The sequence below is a fragment of the Salvelinus fontinalis genome, chromosome 6, assembly GCF_029448725.1.
Source record: "Salvelinus fontinalis isolate EN_2023a chromosome 6, ASM2944872v1, whole genome shotgun sequence".
Lineage (NCBI taxonomy): Eukaryota > Metazoa > Chordata > Actinopteri > Salmoniformes > Salmonidae > Salvelinus > Salvelinus fontinalis.
Window position 1 is genome coordinate 12,726,491 of NC_074670.1, and position 14,856 is coordinate 12,741,346.

General features: G+C 43.9%; 1 protein-coding gene across 3 annotated transcripts in view; it reads right to left on the reverse strand.

Annotated features, from left to right (window-relative positions):
* Positions 1-14,791, reverse strand: part of LOC129857084 (cingulin-like) — a 32,197-nt gene extending 17,406 nt beyond the window's left edge. Inside the window, exons 1-4 of one of the 3 annotated variants that reach the window (XM_055925008.1) lie at positions 11,020-11,702; positions 5,180-6,203; positions 4,471-4,535; positions 4,301-4,370 (exon numbers count right to left, since the gene is read on the reverse strand). In XM_055925008.1, coding sequence (XP_055780983.1) covers positions 4,301-4,370; positions 4,471-4,535; positions 5,180-6,203; positions 11,020-11,048 — 1,188 coding nt within the window. In that variant the 5' untranslated portion in view covers positions 11,049-11,702. Of the gene's footprint in view, positions 1-4,300; positions 4,371-4,470; positions 4,560-5,179; positions 6,204-11,019; positions 11,703-14,464 lie in introns of those variants that run through there. The other 2 variants (XM_055925007.1, XM_055925009.1) reach the window with 2 other exon arrangements.
* Between the last annotated feature and the right edge of the window lie 65 nt (positions 14,792-14,856).

Consider the following 14,856-nt stretch of genomic DNA (forward strand, 5'->3'; position numbering starts at 1 on the left):
TCCATGCTTCACGGTGGGAACCACATATGCGGAGATCGGTTCACCTACTCTGCGTCTCTCAAAGACACGGCAGTTGGAACCAAAAGGACAGATTTCCTAATGTCCATTGCTCGTGTTTCTCGGCCAAGCAAATCTCTTCTTCTTATTGGTGTCCTTTAGTAGTGGATTCTTTGCAGCAATTCAACCATGAAGGCCTGACCCACGCAGTCTCTTCTGAACAGTTGATGTTGAGATGTGTATGTGCTTGAACTCTGTGAAGCATTTATTTGGGCTGCAATATCTGAGGCTGGTAGCTCTAATGAACTTATCCTCTGCAGCGGTACTCATGAGTGCCAGTTTCATCATAGCGCTTGATGGTTTTTGCGACTGCACTTGACGAAACGTTCTTGAAATTGTCCGTATTGACTGACCTTCATGTCTTAAAGTAATGGACTGTAATTTCTCTTTGCTTATTTGAGCTGTTCTTGCCATAATATGAACTTGGTCTTTTACCAAATAGGGCTATCTCTGTATACCAACCCTACCTTGTCACAGCACAACTGATTGGCTCAAAACGCATTAAGGAAAGAAATGCAACAAATTACATTTTAACAAGGCACACCTGTTAATTGAAATGCATTCCAGGTGAATACCTCATGAAGCTGGTTGAGAGAATGCCAAGAGTATGCAAAGCTGTCAAAGGCAAAGGGTGGCTACTTTGAAGAATCTCAAATATATTTTGATGTAACACTTTTTTGGTTACCTAATGATTCCATGTGTTATTTCATAGTTTATGTCTTCACTATTATTCTACAATGTATAAAATATTAAAAATAAACAACAACCTTGGAATGAGTAGGTGTGTCCAACATTTTAACTGGTACTGTATATTAGAATACTACTGAGGCGTATAAAAGATGTGTATTAGAATACTACTGAGGCGTATAAAGATGTGTATTAGAGTACTACTGAGGTGTATAAAGATGTGTATTAGAGTACTACTGAGGTGTATACAGATGTGTATTAGAGTACTACTGAGGTGTATAAAGATGTGTATTAGAGTACTACTGAGGTGTATACAGATGTACAGAGAGCTCCTAAAGTATTGGGACAGTAACACATTGTTTTACATTTTTTGCTCTGTACTTTGGATTTGAAATGATACAATGACTCCGAGGTTAAAGTGCAGACTGTCAGCTTTGATTGGAGGGTATTTTCATCCATATCAGGCGAACCGTTTCGAAATTACACCACTTTTTGTAGACAGCCCATTTTAAGGGACCAGAAGTATTGGGACAAATTCACTTGTGTATTAAAAAGTAGAAAAACATTTAGTATTTGGTCCCATAGTCCTGGCAAACAATGATTACATCAAGCTTGGGAGGCAGGCCACTCGATTTCGTCTCTGCGTTATATTGGCATCGAACATGTCACCCTCCCTAGAAGAGGGGTGACCTTGATAATTTATTGTTAAAACGAGAGGCTGCCTGGATCTTTAACTTAAAGACCCTTGCTCCCTTCGGTCTCAATGTAGACTTTGATCTGAAGCCATTCTTGTGATTATTGGGACTTTGCCATTGTAATTGTTTGTAAGCTTGTGTAGTCTGAAATGAATCTATGATCGTATGCTATCCATTTGTTTTTTTGTATGCCGTTCTTTGTATGCCATTTTAATATTTGAGAATTAACCAATGATATTAGGCCACTCTTGGCCATGATTACAGACACCTGTGTGTCTTGACACTATATAAACAAGTCATCCCGCAGTGTTTGTGATTATACCCTGATGAAGACAGCTTGGCTGTTGAAACGTTGGTAATTACATTTTTGCATCTGAGCTCCCAGAGTGTGCGGCTCTCCTTTATTTTTACGTTTACATCAAGCTTGGGACCACAAACTTGTTGGACGCATTTGCTGTTTGTTTTGGTAGCGTTTGATAATTTTTTGCCCAATAGAAATGAATGGTAAATAATGTATTGTGTCATTTGAGTTACTTTTATTGTAAATAGGAATAGAATATGTTTCTAAACACTTCTACAGTAATAATGTGTATACTACCATGATTATGGATAATCCTGAATAATGATGAGTGAGAAAGGTAGAGGCATAAATATCTTACCCTGCAAAAATTGCTAACCTCCCTTGTTATTGTAATGGTAAGAGGTTAGCATGTCTTGGGGGTATGATATAAAATGCTAATCTCCCTTGTTATTGTAATGGTAAGAGGTTAGCATGTCTTGGGGGTATGATATAAAATGCTAATCTCCCTTGTTATTGTAATGGTACGAGGTTAGCATGTCTTGGGGGTATGATATAAAATGCTAATCTCCCTTGTTATTGTAATGGTAAGAGGTTAGCATGTCTTGGGGGTATGATATAAAATGCTAATCTCCCTTGTTATTGTAATGGTACGAGGTTAGCGTGTCTTGGGGGTATGATATAAAATACTAATCTCCCTTGTTATTGTAATGGTACGCGGTTAGCAGGTGGGGTATGATATGTGCGTCTAACTTTCTCACTCATCATTATGGGGCGGCAGGTAGCCTAGTGGTTATAGAGGTTGTTAACCGAAAGGTTGCAAGATCGAATCCCTGAGCTGACAAGGTAAAAAATCTGTCGTTCTGCCCCTGAACAAGGCAGTTTAACACACTGTTCCTAGGCTGTCATTGAAAATAAGAATCTGTTCTTAACTGTATATAAGAGTACCTTGAGGTGTATAGAGATGTATATTAGAGTACTAATAAGGTGTATAGTGCATTCGGAAAGTTCAGACCCCTTGACTTTTTCCACATTTTGTTACGTTACAGCTTTATTCTGACATGAATTAAATTGTTGTTTTCCATCAGTCTACACAGTATACCCCATAATGACAAAGCAAAAACAAGTTTGACATTTTTTGCAAATGTATTAAAAATGAAAAAAACTGATATATCACGTTGACATAAGTATTCAGACTCTTTACGCAGTACTTTGTTGAAGCACAAGCCTCTTCTTCTTGAGTATGTCCCCGAAGGAGTTTTTTTGCCTTTTGGTTAGCTGTCATGGTAATCTGTTTTTAACTGACTTGCTTAGTTAAATAAATAATAAAATAAAAGCTAGGCACACCTGTATTTGGGGAGATTCTCCCATTCTTCTCTGCAGATTCTCTCAAGCTCTGTCAGGTTGGATGGGGAGTGTCGCTGCACAACTATCTTCAGGTCTCTCCAGAGATGTTTGATCGGGTTCAAGTCCGGGCTCTGGCTGGGCCACTCGAGGACATTCAGAGACTTGTCCCGAAGCCACTCCTGCGTTGTCTTGGCTGTGTGCTTAGGGTCGTTGTCCTATTGGAAGGTGAACTTTGCCCCAGTCTGAGGTGAGCACCCATGAGCACTCTGGAGCAGGTTTTCATCAAATATCTCTGTACTTTGCTCCGTTCATCTTTCCCTCAATCCGGACTAGTCTCCCAGTCACTGCCGCTGAAAAACATCCCCACAGAATGATGCTGTCACCCCCATGCTTCACCGTAGGGATGGTGCCAGGTTTCCTCCAGACGTGATGCTTGGCATTCAGGCCAAACAGGTTAATCTTGCTTTCATCAGACCAGAGAATCTTGTTTCTCATGGTCTGAGAGTCTTTAGGTGCCTTTTGGCAAACTCCAAGCAGGCTGTCGGAGTGGCTTCCGTCTGGCCACTCTACCATAAAGGCCTAATTGGTGGAGTGCTACAGAGATGGTTGTCCTTCTGGAAGGTTCTCCCATCTCCACAGAGGAACTCTAGAGCTTAGTCAGTGACCATCTGGTTCTTGGTAACTTCCCTGACCAAGGCCCTTCTCCCACGATTGCTCAGGTTGGCTGGGCGGCCAGCTCTAGGAAGAGTCTTGGTGGTTCCAAACTTCTTCCATTTAAGAATGATGGAGGCCACTGTGCTCTTGGGGACCTTCAATGCTGCAGACATTTTTTTGTAATCTTCCCCAAATCTGTGCCTCGACACAATCCTGTCTTGGAGCTCTACGAACAATTCCTTTGACCTCATGGCTTGGTTTTTGCTCTGACATGCACTGTCAGCTGTGGGACCTTATATAGACAGGTGTCCCTTTCCAAATCATGTCCAATCAATTGAATTTATCACAGGTGGACTCCAATCAAAGGGAAAGGGTTCATATACTTAGGTAAAAACAAAAATTCGAACAACCTGTTTTTCTTTGTCATTATGGGGTATTGTGTGTAGATTGCTGAGGAAAATGTTTTATTTAATCCATTTTAGAATAAGGCTGTAACATAACAAAAATGTGGAAAAAGTCAAGGGGTCTGAATACTTTCCGAAGGCACTGTATATTAAAGTACCTTAAGTCCCTGGATCTTCTGGAAGATCACCCTGACTTTGTGTCTGATGACTGAGTCACTCTCACTAGTCCTGAGGGGTGAACCACAACAGGTCAAACACACATAGTCAGAAGGATGTTGATAACTGGCCTGAATTAAAGTTGAATGACACAGTAAGATAAATGCTGTACCCTTCTCTGAGGACGCTGTAGATGGTCTGCATGACCTGTTCCTCCTCACTGGTGACCTCTGAACTCTGAAGCAGAAGGTCAGGGGTCACCTTTAGACAGAGCTCAGTGTTAGTATGTTTTTAAACTTTACTGGGGGTATTGATGATGTACTAGCTAAGTATACTAGTTAGTGTGGGCCTCCCGGGTGGCGCAGTGGTCTAGGGCACTGCATCGCAGTGCTAACTGCGCCACCAGAGTCTCTGGGTTCGCGCCCAGGCTCTGTCGCAGCCGGCCGCGACCGGGAGGTCCGTGGGGCGACGCACAATTGTCATAGCGTCGTCCGGGGTAGGGAGGGTTTGGCCGGTAGGGATATCCTTGTCTCATCGCGCTCCAGCGACTCCTGTGGCGGGCCGGGCGCAGTGCGCGCCAACCAAGGGGGCCAGGTACACGGTGTTTCCTCCGACACATTGGTGCGGCTGGCTTCCGGGTTGGAGGCGCGCTGTGTTAAGAAGCAGTACGGCTGGTGGGGTTGTGCTTCGGAGGACGCATGGCTTTCGACCTTCGTCTCTCCCGTGCCCGTACGGGAGTTGTAGCGATGAGACAAGGTAGTAATTACTAGTGATTGGATACCACGAAAATTGGGGAGAAAATGGGATAAAAATTTATTATAAAAAAAAAAAAAAAAGTATACTAGTTAGTAACCGCTCTCCCATCCCGTCCAGTCGCTTACCAGCGGGTCTGTCCGATTGGCTGACGGCATCTCCACAGAGACAAACCTCCCCGGCAGAGCCCGCTGATTGGCTGGGTGGGACGTTGCCTTGCTGACGGAGCCTTGGCCCCGTCCCAGGCTGCTGTGAGTGGAGGAGGGAGGGGAGGAGTAGGGATTGGGAGTGAGAGATGGTGAAGAGGAGGAATAGGGGTTGGGGGCGAGGGAAGGGGAGATGGTGTCTCTAGGGTCCTCTGCTACAGGAGAGCGCCCCCTCTGTTGTTCTCTAGTACTGCTGTTGCTGTCAAACCTGCTGATCAGTCTGTTGAAAGGGGTCTGGGGGTGGGGCTGTGCTGGGTAAGGTAGGCTCTGTGGGTGGGGCTGTGCTGGGTAAGGAAGGCTCTGGGGGTGGGGCTGTGCTGGGTAAGGAAGGCTCTGGGGGTGGGGGTGTGCCATGGTCAGGGTGGGCTGCTCTGTTTGGGAAGGATGGAGGTCAGGGGCATACTGACTGCCCCCTCCCCTCCCTAGTGACCCGTTGAGCCCGGACTGATACGAGCCACACATTATATTCCTCCCCATACCCCCCTCCCCATACCCCCCTCTATCCGTTCTCTCTTCCGCAACCCCAATCCCTCCATCCAGGTTCCCATAGCTACCAGACCTCCCATCCCCTGGTGGTCTCCCAAATCCTCCTCCCCCCTCACTCTCCAGTAATGAACCATGTGACTGTGCTCTGCGTAACGCCCCTCCCTGCCCTCCTCCACCCTCTCCCTCCTCTCCGTCTCTCCTGCGGAGCAAACTGCCGTAACCCGGGGGGTAGTGGGTACGGAGCTGCACCCCATACGAATCTCCCTTTGGGCCCCCGTCCTTCATAACCACATAGGGTTGTCCAGCGATGCCCTGGACCCTGACAGCCACCCCGTACTTAGAGGTGGAGGGGGGCTTGGATCTCAGCTGGGTCGAGGGGAGCCCCCCTCCTGAGTCGTTGATGAAGCGGATCTGAACCCCGTAGTCCACGGGGCTCTTACGACCTGACGGAGTACTCATACTGGGGAGGGAGAGAGCGAGGGGGGACGGGGCGGAGGAGGAGACACAGCGAGAGGGGAGAGAAAGTGGAGAGGGGGAAAGACAATATTAGTACAGCTATTCCAAGTGTTATACTTTAAAGAAGTGAATGTGACAGAAGTCATTTATTGTTTTCTCTCCCGGGAAAGTAGGTCAACTGAATATCTGACTGGTATGAATGTCATGCAGACACACAGAATGAGGGTGGACTGTGTGTGTTTCTATTGGGTGTGCAAGTTACAAAAGGTGTGTGAGAGAACAAGTCTCAGTGGAGTTGCTTTAGAATGGACTTTGTTCATAGTGACCTTCATTATTCATTAACCTGGAAACACACAACTACCTCCCACTCTCTGGCTCCCCTTACGTGTACTCTCTCTCTTGACTTCCACTTGGTTTAGTTATTCCTCTTCTTTATCCCTGCCAGGCCAGCCCAACCAGCACAGCAAAGGTGAGACTCCTTCCTCAATCTAGGATCTTTATTAGATCAATCAACTGTAATCACACATGATCCACAGTCCTTGTGAAGGATCCTCCCTCTGTTTCGCTCAGTATGTCAACTCAGCCTCCCTCTACATGTCCCTTTGTCACCCTGTCTTCATCTGATGTTTTAACTGTTGACGTCTGACTGTATCATGTCCATGTGTTAAAATGTCTCAGGAGTTCCCGCCTCCCTCTCTATGGTGACCTGTGCCACGTCAGCTCTCATCACTAGGTCATTACACCGCATGCCTCATTATCATGGTCAGTTCTCATCACTAGGTCATTACACTGCATGCCTCATTATCATGGTCAGTTCTCATCACTAGGTCATTACACCGCATGCCTCATTATCATGGTCAGCTCTCATCACTAGGTCATTACACCGCATGCCTCATTATCATGGTCAGTTCTCATCACTAGGTCATTACACCGCATGCCTCATTATCATGGTCAGTTCTCATCACTAGGTCATTACACCGCATGCCTCATTATCATGGTCAGCTCTCATCACTAGGTCATTACACCGCATGCCTCATTATCATGGTCAGTTCTCATCACTAGGTCATTACACCGCATGCCTCATTATCATGGTCAGTTCTCATCACTAGGTCATTACACCGCATGCCTCATTATCATGGTCAGTTCTCATCACTAGGTCATTACACCGCATGCCTCATTATCATGGTCAGTTCTCATCACTAGGTCATTACACCGCATGCCTCATTATCATGGTCAGTTCTCATCACTAGGTCATTACACCGCATGCCTCATTATCATGGTCAGTTCTCATCACTAGGTCATTACACCGCATGCCTCATTATCATGGTCAGTTCTCATCACTAGGTCATTACACCGCATGCCTCATTATCATGGTCAGTTCTCATCACTAGGTCATTACACCGCATGCCTCATTATCATGGTCAGTTCTCATCACTAGGTCATTACTCCGCGTGCCTCATTAACATGGTCAGCTGCCATCACTAGGTCATTACACCGCATGCCTCATTAACATGGTCAGCTGTCATCACTAGGTCATTACACCGCGTGCCTCATTAACATGGTCAGCTGTCATCACTAGGTCATTACACCGCATGCCTCATTAACATGATCAGCTGTCATCACTAGGTCATTACACCGCATGCCTCATTAACATGGTCAGCTGTCATCACTAGGTCATTACACCGCGTGCCTCATTAACATGGTCAGCTGTCATCACTAGGTCATTACACCGCATGCCTCATTAACATGATCAGCTGTCATCACTAGGTCATTACACTGTGTGCCTCATTAACATGGTCAGCTGTCATCACTAGGTCATTACACTACATGGTTTACACCACGTGCCTCATTAACATGGTCAGCTGTCATCACCAGGTCATTACACTGCGTGCCTCATTAGCATGTCTTCTTTGCATTTATAACCAACCAACTACAACACCAGGCACTAACCCAGTTACCACCATTCACCTTCTCTCCCTCTTTCACACACAGACAAATTTTCATTCTCCCTACCTCCCTCACTGAAACAGAGATTACAGTTTCTCTTCTCTTATCAGTGTGTGTCATGGTGGTGATAACACAATGTAAAGCTCTTGTTCCTGTGGATAGGAAGCCCTGCCCCCACACATGCCTGCACTCCTCATACACACTCTGGAATGAACTGTGTACAAGCAGGCACACACGCTCACAAGTGATGAGTGGTGCTGTAAAGAGCGTCAGTGAAGACCTTGGTGCAGTTTATATTTGGTGTCCAGTATAAATCAAAGCCCTGGCTATCAGGACGAAAGAGGAGAGAGACACACACCCATCCCCTAGTCAGATTGACAGATTAACCTCAACCTCTTAGTCAGATTGACAAAATGACTAAGAGGGTAATCTGTCACACTCATATATCATCTGTATAATGTTGTAACCGACAATTAAAGGACAACCTTGAACTACAAGTAATCGTTATAATACATACATTTTAGTAGAAAGGGGATTCAACTTTATATTCAAGTAGAAAGAAAAACTTCTATTGCGTAAACTATTGCTAAATTAAGTGGGAAAGATTCAAATGATTTTACAAACAGAAAGGCAGTCGGAAGGAGCAGGTTCATTTGTCTCATTCATTTTGGAGACAGGGGTGTCACCATGCTGTGTGGTATTCATTAGGTATGTCCTAACTAGAGGTCAACCGATTAATCGGAATGGCCGATTAATTAGGGCCGATTTCAAGTTTTCATAAAAATCGGTAATCGGCATTTTTGGACACCGATCATGGCCGATTACATTGCACTCCAAGAGGAGACTGCGTGGCAGGCGGACTACCTGTTACCTTGGCTCCTTGCTGCACTCGCGTAAGTTGCTAGCTAGCATTAAACTTATCTTCTAAAAAACTATCTTAACATAATCACTAGTTAAACTAGTAATATCATCAACCATGTTTAGTTATCTAGCTTGTCCTGCGTTGCATATAATCGATGCGGTGCCTGTTAATTTATCATTGAATCACAGCCTACTTCGCCAAACGGTGATGATTTAACAATAGAGCATTCGCGAAAAAAAGCACTGTCGTTGCACAAATGTACCTAACCATAAACATCAACGCTTTTCTTTAAAATCAATACGCAAGTATATATTTTTAAACCTGCATATTTAGTTAATATTGCCTGCTAACATACATTTTTTTAACTAGAGAAATTGTGTCACTTCTTGTGCGTGCTGTGCAACAGAGTCAGGGTATATGCAGCAGTTTGGGCCGCCTGGCTCGTTGCGAACTGTAAAGACTATTTCTTCCTAACAAAGACAGCCAACTTCGCCAAACGGGGGATGATTTAACAAAAGCGCATTTACGGAAAAAAGCACAATCATTGCACGAATGTACCTAACCATAAACATCAATGCCTTTCTTAAAATCAATACACAGAAGTATATATATATTTTTAAATCTGTATATTTAGTTAAAAGAAATTCATGTTAGCAGGCAATATTAACTAGGGAAATTGTGTCACTTCTTTTGCGTTCATTGCACACAGAGTCAGGGTATATGCAACAGTTTGGGCCGCCTGGCTCGTTGCGAACTAATTTGCCAGAATTTTACATAATTATGACATACCATTTAAGTTTGTGCAATGTAACAGCAGTATTTAGACTTATGGATGCCACCCGTTAGCTAAAATACAGAACGGTTCCGTATTTCACTAAAAGAATAAACGTTTTGTTTTCGAAATGATAGTTTCTGGATTTGACCATATTAATGACCTAAGGCTCGTATTTCTGTGTGTTATTATATTATAATTAAGTCTATGATTTGAAATAGCAGTCTGACAGCGGTGGTAGGCAGCAGCAGGCTCGTAAGCATTCATTCAAACAGCACTTTCCTGCATTTGCCAGCAGCTCTTCGCAATGCTTCAAGCATTGCACTGTTTATGACTTCAAGCCTATCAACTCCCGAGATTAGGCTGGCAATACTAAAGTACCTATTAGAACATCCAATAGTCAAAGGTATATGAAATACAAATGGTATAGAGAGAAATAGTTCTATAATAACTACAACCTAAAACTTCTTACCAGGGAATATTGAAGACTCATGTTAAAAGGAACCACCAGCTTTCATATGTTCTCATGTTCTGAGCAAGGAACTTAAACGTTAGATTTTTTACATGGCACATATTGCACTTTTACTTTCTTCTCCAACACTTTGTTTTTGCATTATTTAAACCGAATTGAACAAACTAAATTGATTTTATTGATGTATTATATTAAGTTAAAATAAAAGTGTTGTTTTTGTTCATTCAGTAGTTGTAATTGTCATTATTACAAATATATATAAATATCTGCCAATTAATCGGTATCAGCCGTTTTTAGTCCTCCAATAATCGGTCTCTGTTTTGAAAAATCATAATCGGTCGACCTCTAGTCCTAACTAATTTTTACAGATGCATTATAAGCTCAAAACATTTTGCAACAAAAATGACAATAACCGTGACCATTTGCATGACAATTAATCATAACCCAAAATGCCATTGTAATTACAACTCCAGTGTGTGTACAGTTCAGCTCGTCACTTAGCACATACCTCGCCTTAAGACAGACATCCAAAGCATGCCATTGAAAAAGCACCCCGTCACTGTACATTAGTGCAGACGACCGTAACACGCGCACAGTCACACACACACACACAGTCACACACACATCCTAATGGCCAAGTGGCAAGTAGTGGTGAAGAGGTCCCAAAGCCAGCTACAAGTCAGGTCTTTCAGACAGAGAACAACAGAAAGCCTAGGATATTTATTTCAGATATAGGTCAACAGTTACAAAGGATCTTCAACACCAACCCTCCTTTCTGCATGCATAGGCTAATCATCCATAATCAGTTGTAGAGGCTGAGTTTAAAGCAGTGTGTCAATCCCTGGTCCTTGGGAGTATGTTGCTGACCTCCTGACATTGATTTATTCCATTCTACAGTTTCATCTAGGCACTTGGCTACTCTAAGGAGGGAGGAGCATTGCTTGCCTGTCCCTGGTACTGAAACATATTGGGAAACACTGCTTGCTTGTGCGCCTGCGTGTGTGAGACAGAGGCTCAGTCTCAGCAGGGAGAACTGACAGTGAATAGGACCAAACATAACAGGAACACAGGAGTGGACGCCAACCATTTCCCTCTCATTCTACCTCCCTTTCTCTCTCTCCCCCCATCTTTCTGTGTCAGTGTGTCAAGCCACTTCCAACAGGCCAGTTCAGCTGCTAAGCAGTGAAAGAGGACAGTGGAGAGGAGATGGCCAGGGTAAGGGGAGACAGTCAGGGGACAGAGGGTGAGCCCATCCTATTGTCCAAACGATGTGGAGCAGAAAATGAGGGCAGAAACGCTGGGAACGCAACACTCATTTCCCCCTGGCCCTCTTCAGCTCTCCCTCAGTCTGTCTGTCTGCCTCACTTATATCACTGTTCTGCACCTGACCCTCCCTCCATCTCTTTAACCTGTCTATCTCTCTAACCTCTCGCTATCCCTCCCTCCTCCCCTCTCTATCCCTCCCTCCCTCACCATAACCTCTATCCCTCCCTCCAATCCTAACCTCTCTATCCTTCGATCCATTTTCCTACACTCTATCCCTACCTCCCTCACCTCTATCCCTCCCTCATCCAGCTTCCTAACCTCTATCCCTCCCTCCATCCATCTCTAAACTCTCCAGCCTTCCCTACATCCCCCTAACCTCTCTCTATCCTGCCATCTATCTCTCTAACCCTCCCCTGGGTTCCAAATCTCTGTCTCTCTCTCTGGAGAGAAGCACATGAGGCAGCTGACCGAACCTGCAACAGAGATTGACTGTGGATACTTGTCTGAGGTTAAGACCAACAGGTTTCTGTTAAGCCAGTGCTTCACACCATGTACTTTAGAGAGAATAGGTAAGGGACGGTGCCCTGCAGCCTAACAACAGACTACAGTGTGACCAGGTGAAGGACTCCTCACTCAGACTCTAGAGTCCTCAGGTTACTGACTCCCTTAAGGCGTCAGCATGCTTCAGTTCAGCTGGCGCCTAGCCGAGACCTTTGCTTGAAAAACAAGGGGGGGGGGGGGGGGGGGGGGGGGCAGCAATAGTACTGTTTTTCCATTTTGAGACGCCGTAGCCAGTATACACTTCCTCAAAATAGTCTGAATGAATAACTCAAGTAAACTGTCATTAATTTTGACATTTTGCAGAGGAGATCTTAGAGGAAATAAAAATAAAATCTACATCTAAGATGTTTGGTGCAGTTGTCATTCATCTCTCGTTGAATAACAACAAAAACTATTGAAGAATCCCTACTGTTGACCAATCACCGACGAAGGGCGTAGACTTCGACTTGCCTCAAGAAAAAATGTGTCCAAACAGCTAAAACGAACAAAAGTCCCAAACAATTATTTTTTTAAAGTCTAAATATTGTCGTAATATATGCATAAACTCTTCCGAACTGTTTCAGCTGGGATGCATGCAGGCGCCTTTAGTGTCTCCTAACCCACCGGCTCTGCTATCAAATTTAATTATGCCGCACTGAATTGAATTAAGGCCACCTCCATCTCTGGGAAGGGATGGGAGAATTAGGAGAGAGAGTGTGGAAAGGGACCACTGCAGTATGGAGTCATGGCTGTGGCTGTCTTTGATTCATTCAATAGTGAGAGTAGAGAGCATAAAGTCAGTAGGCTAGAAATCTTTGTTCCTACTCAGCCTCCTCTAAGTTTCATCACGATACTGGACTGTATTCTACAACCAAGGCCTTGTCCCTGCATATAGGGCAGTGCTTCAGTGAAAGCACCTGAAAGAGGATGGTCTTACATGTGTGTGACTGTCTCCTTCTGTCGTGACAAATAGATTACATATCATGACTGATGTTGGGCCCTATAAAATCTGGTTTATTTTTTGCCTGATTTCTCCATTTTGTTTTTCTATGTTTCTGTTTTTCACAGTTTATTCAGGTTCACTCAAAATCACACTTTAATAGAAAAACTAAAGAAAATATTGTTCAAATATTGTTGAATTCCATTTTAGTGTCTAGATTCTGTGTTCCATCCACAACACGGATTTTTCTACAGTCATGAGTGGCTGGTGGCTGAAATACCAAAGACTTTCCACATTAATTAATGCTGCTGTCATTAGAAACTGTAAATAACACACCAACTTGGGTCCCCAAGACAGTCCTTCAGTTAAGACTGTTTCCTTGGTGATTGGCAATTCATCCCATTCTTGACTTAGACCAGAACCTTTTCCACTCCTCTCACACTCAAACAATCAGCCATTTCTTCCTCTCTGATTCTAATGGCCCTCATTGGCATAACAAAGAAGACTTCAGTGTTGCCAAATAGAACACAAACACCAAATAGAAGCACCTAATACACCCCTCCAGTCACCCACATTCCACACTGTGATGCTCAGTAAACAGCCCCATTAAACACACCTTCTACCTGCACACTTCAGGGTCTCGCTCAGTAAAACATGTCCCTCAGGCTGAGCTTTCTCCCATCGGTCATCAATAAACTGCTGTGTTAAATTCTACATACTAACAGACAAAATAATGCATAGACATCAATGTCAAGTTTAAATTCATATCATCATCTTAACAAACATCTAACACTTGCGATCTTGCATCAGTTATGAGACACCCTGGCCACTTGGTACTTTCTGTAGGCTACATGTCCATAAGTAATCACTGAATGTTGGCCAATAAAATTACAGAGAATGGTAAATAGCTTAGATAACTTACGTTGGGTCTCTTTTGAACAGAGTTCGCTGGCTACATTGAATTCTTCAGTGTATGTGTCATAGTATCATCTAGCGCAAGTGAAACTTGGGAGAAGAGAGGCAATGAGCCAAGTTGTTGAAGTTGAGCTCCGAGAAAGCGTCAAATAACTGACATGTAAAAAGAGAATGTGTGACATTGACAGATGGGTACACTGACTGTACACATGGTTTAAAATGAGAATACCACTACGGGAGAGATATAGACGAGGCAATGCAAAGATACACCTGCTCCGTGGCCTTGGAATTCTGAGTGACGTTCCTCAGCACCGTTTCGCCATCATTAAAAGTAAACTTAGGGTAAGACACCAACAAGAGAGCAAGTTATCAAAGACGGAGCGGACAAATGTATTAGCTAGCTATGTGTCTGTATTGCGCAAGCCAACCAGCTAGAGCTAGCAAGCTAACCCCAAGCTACTGTCATAACTAGCTAGTTAATTTAGCTGTCTGGGTTAGTTCGCAAGCTAGCTTGCTAACTAGAGCGAACTAAACAACATCCAGAAACATACCTGCTATTTGGTCAAAGTAGTACAATTCATCAATTTATTTTCGAATTTCGAGTCCTCTTCTGTTGTTTTACTTGGTACTAATACAGATAATGTTTAAATCGGACAGAAGATACTTCTGAAAGAGCAGAGCATATCCATAATTCGAGACAGACAGATACATTCGTTAAATGCAGCTCCAACCTGTTACCTTTGTGACCGATGCCGGACGAGCCGCCCAGCCCCGCTAGAGGGAATACAGGTATTGGTTGAGCACATAGTAGTAGGCGGTGCCCGCTTTGAATATTGGCGAGTCTGTCTGTCAATCTGTAAAAAATTGACTCAGGGGAGAAGTCTTTCAGTGGTCTACATAAATAGGAATAAAAAACTTTGTGAATGAAAATGCCTAGTGCTGT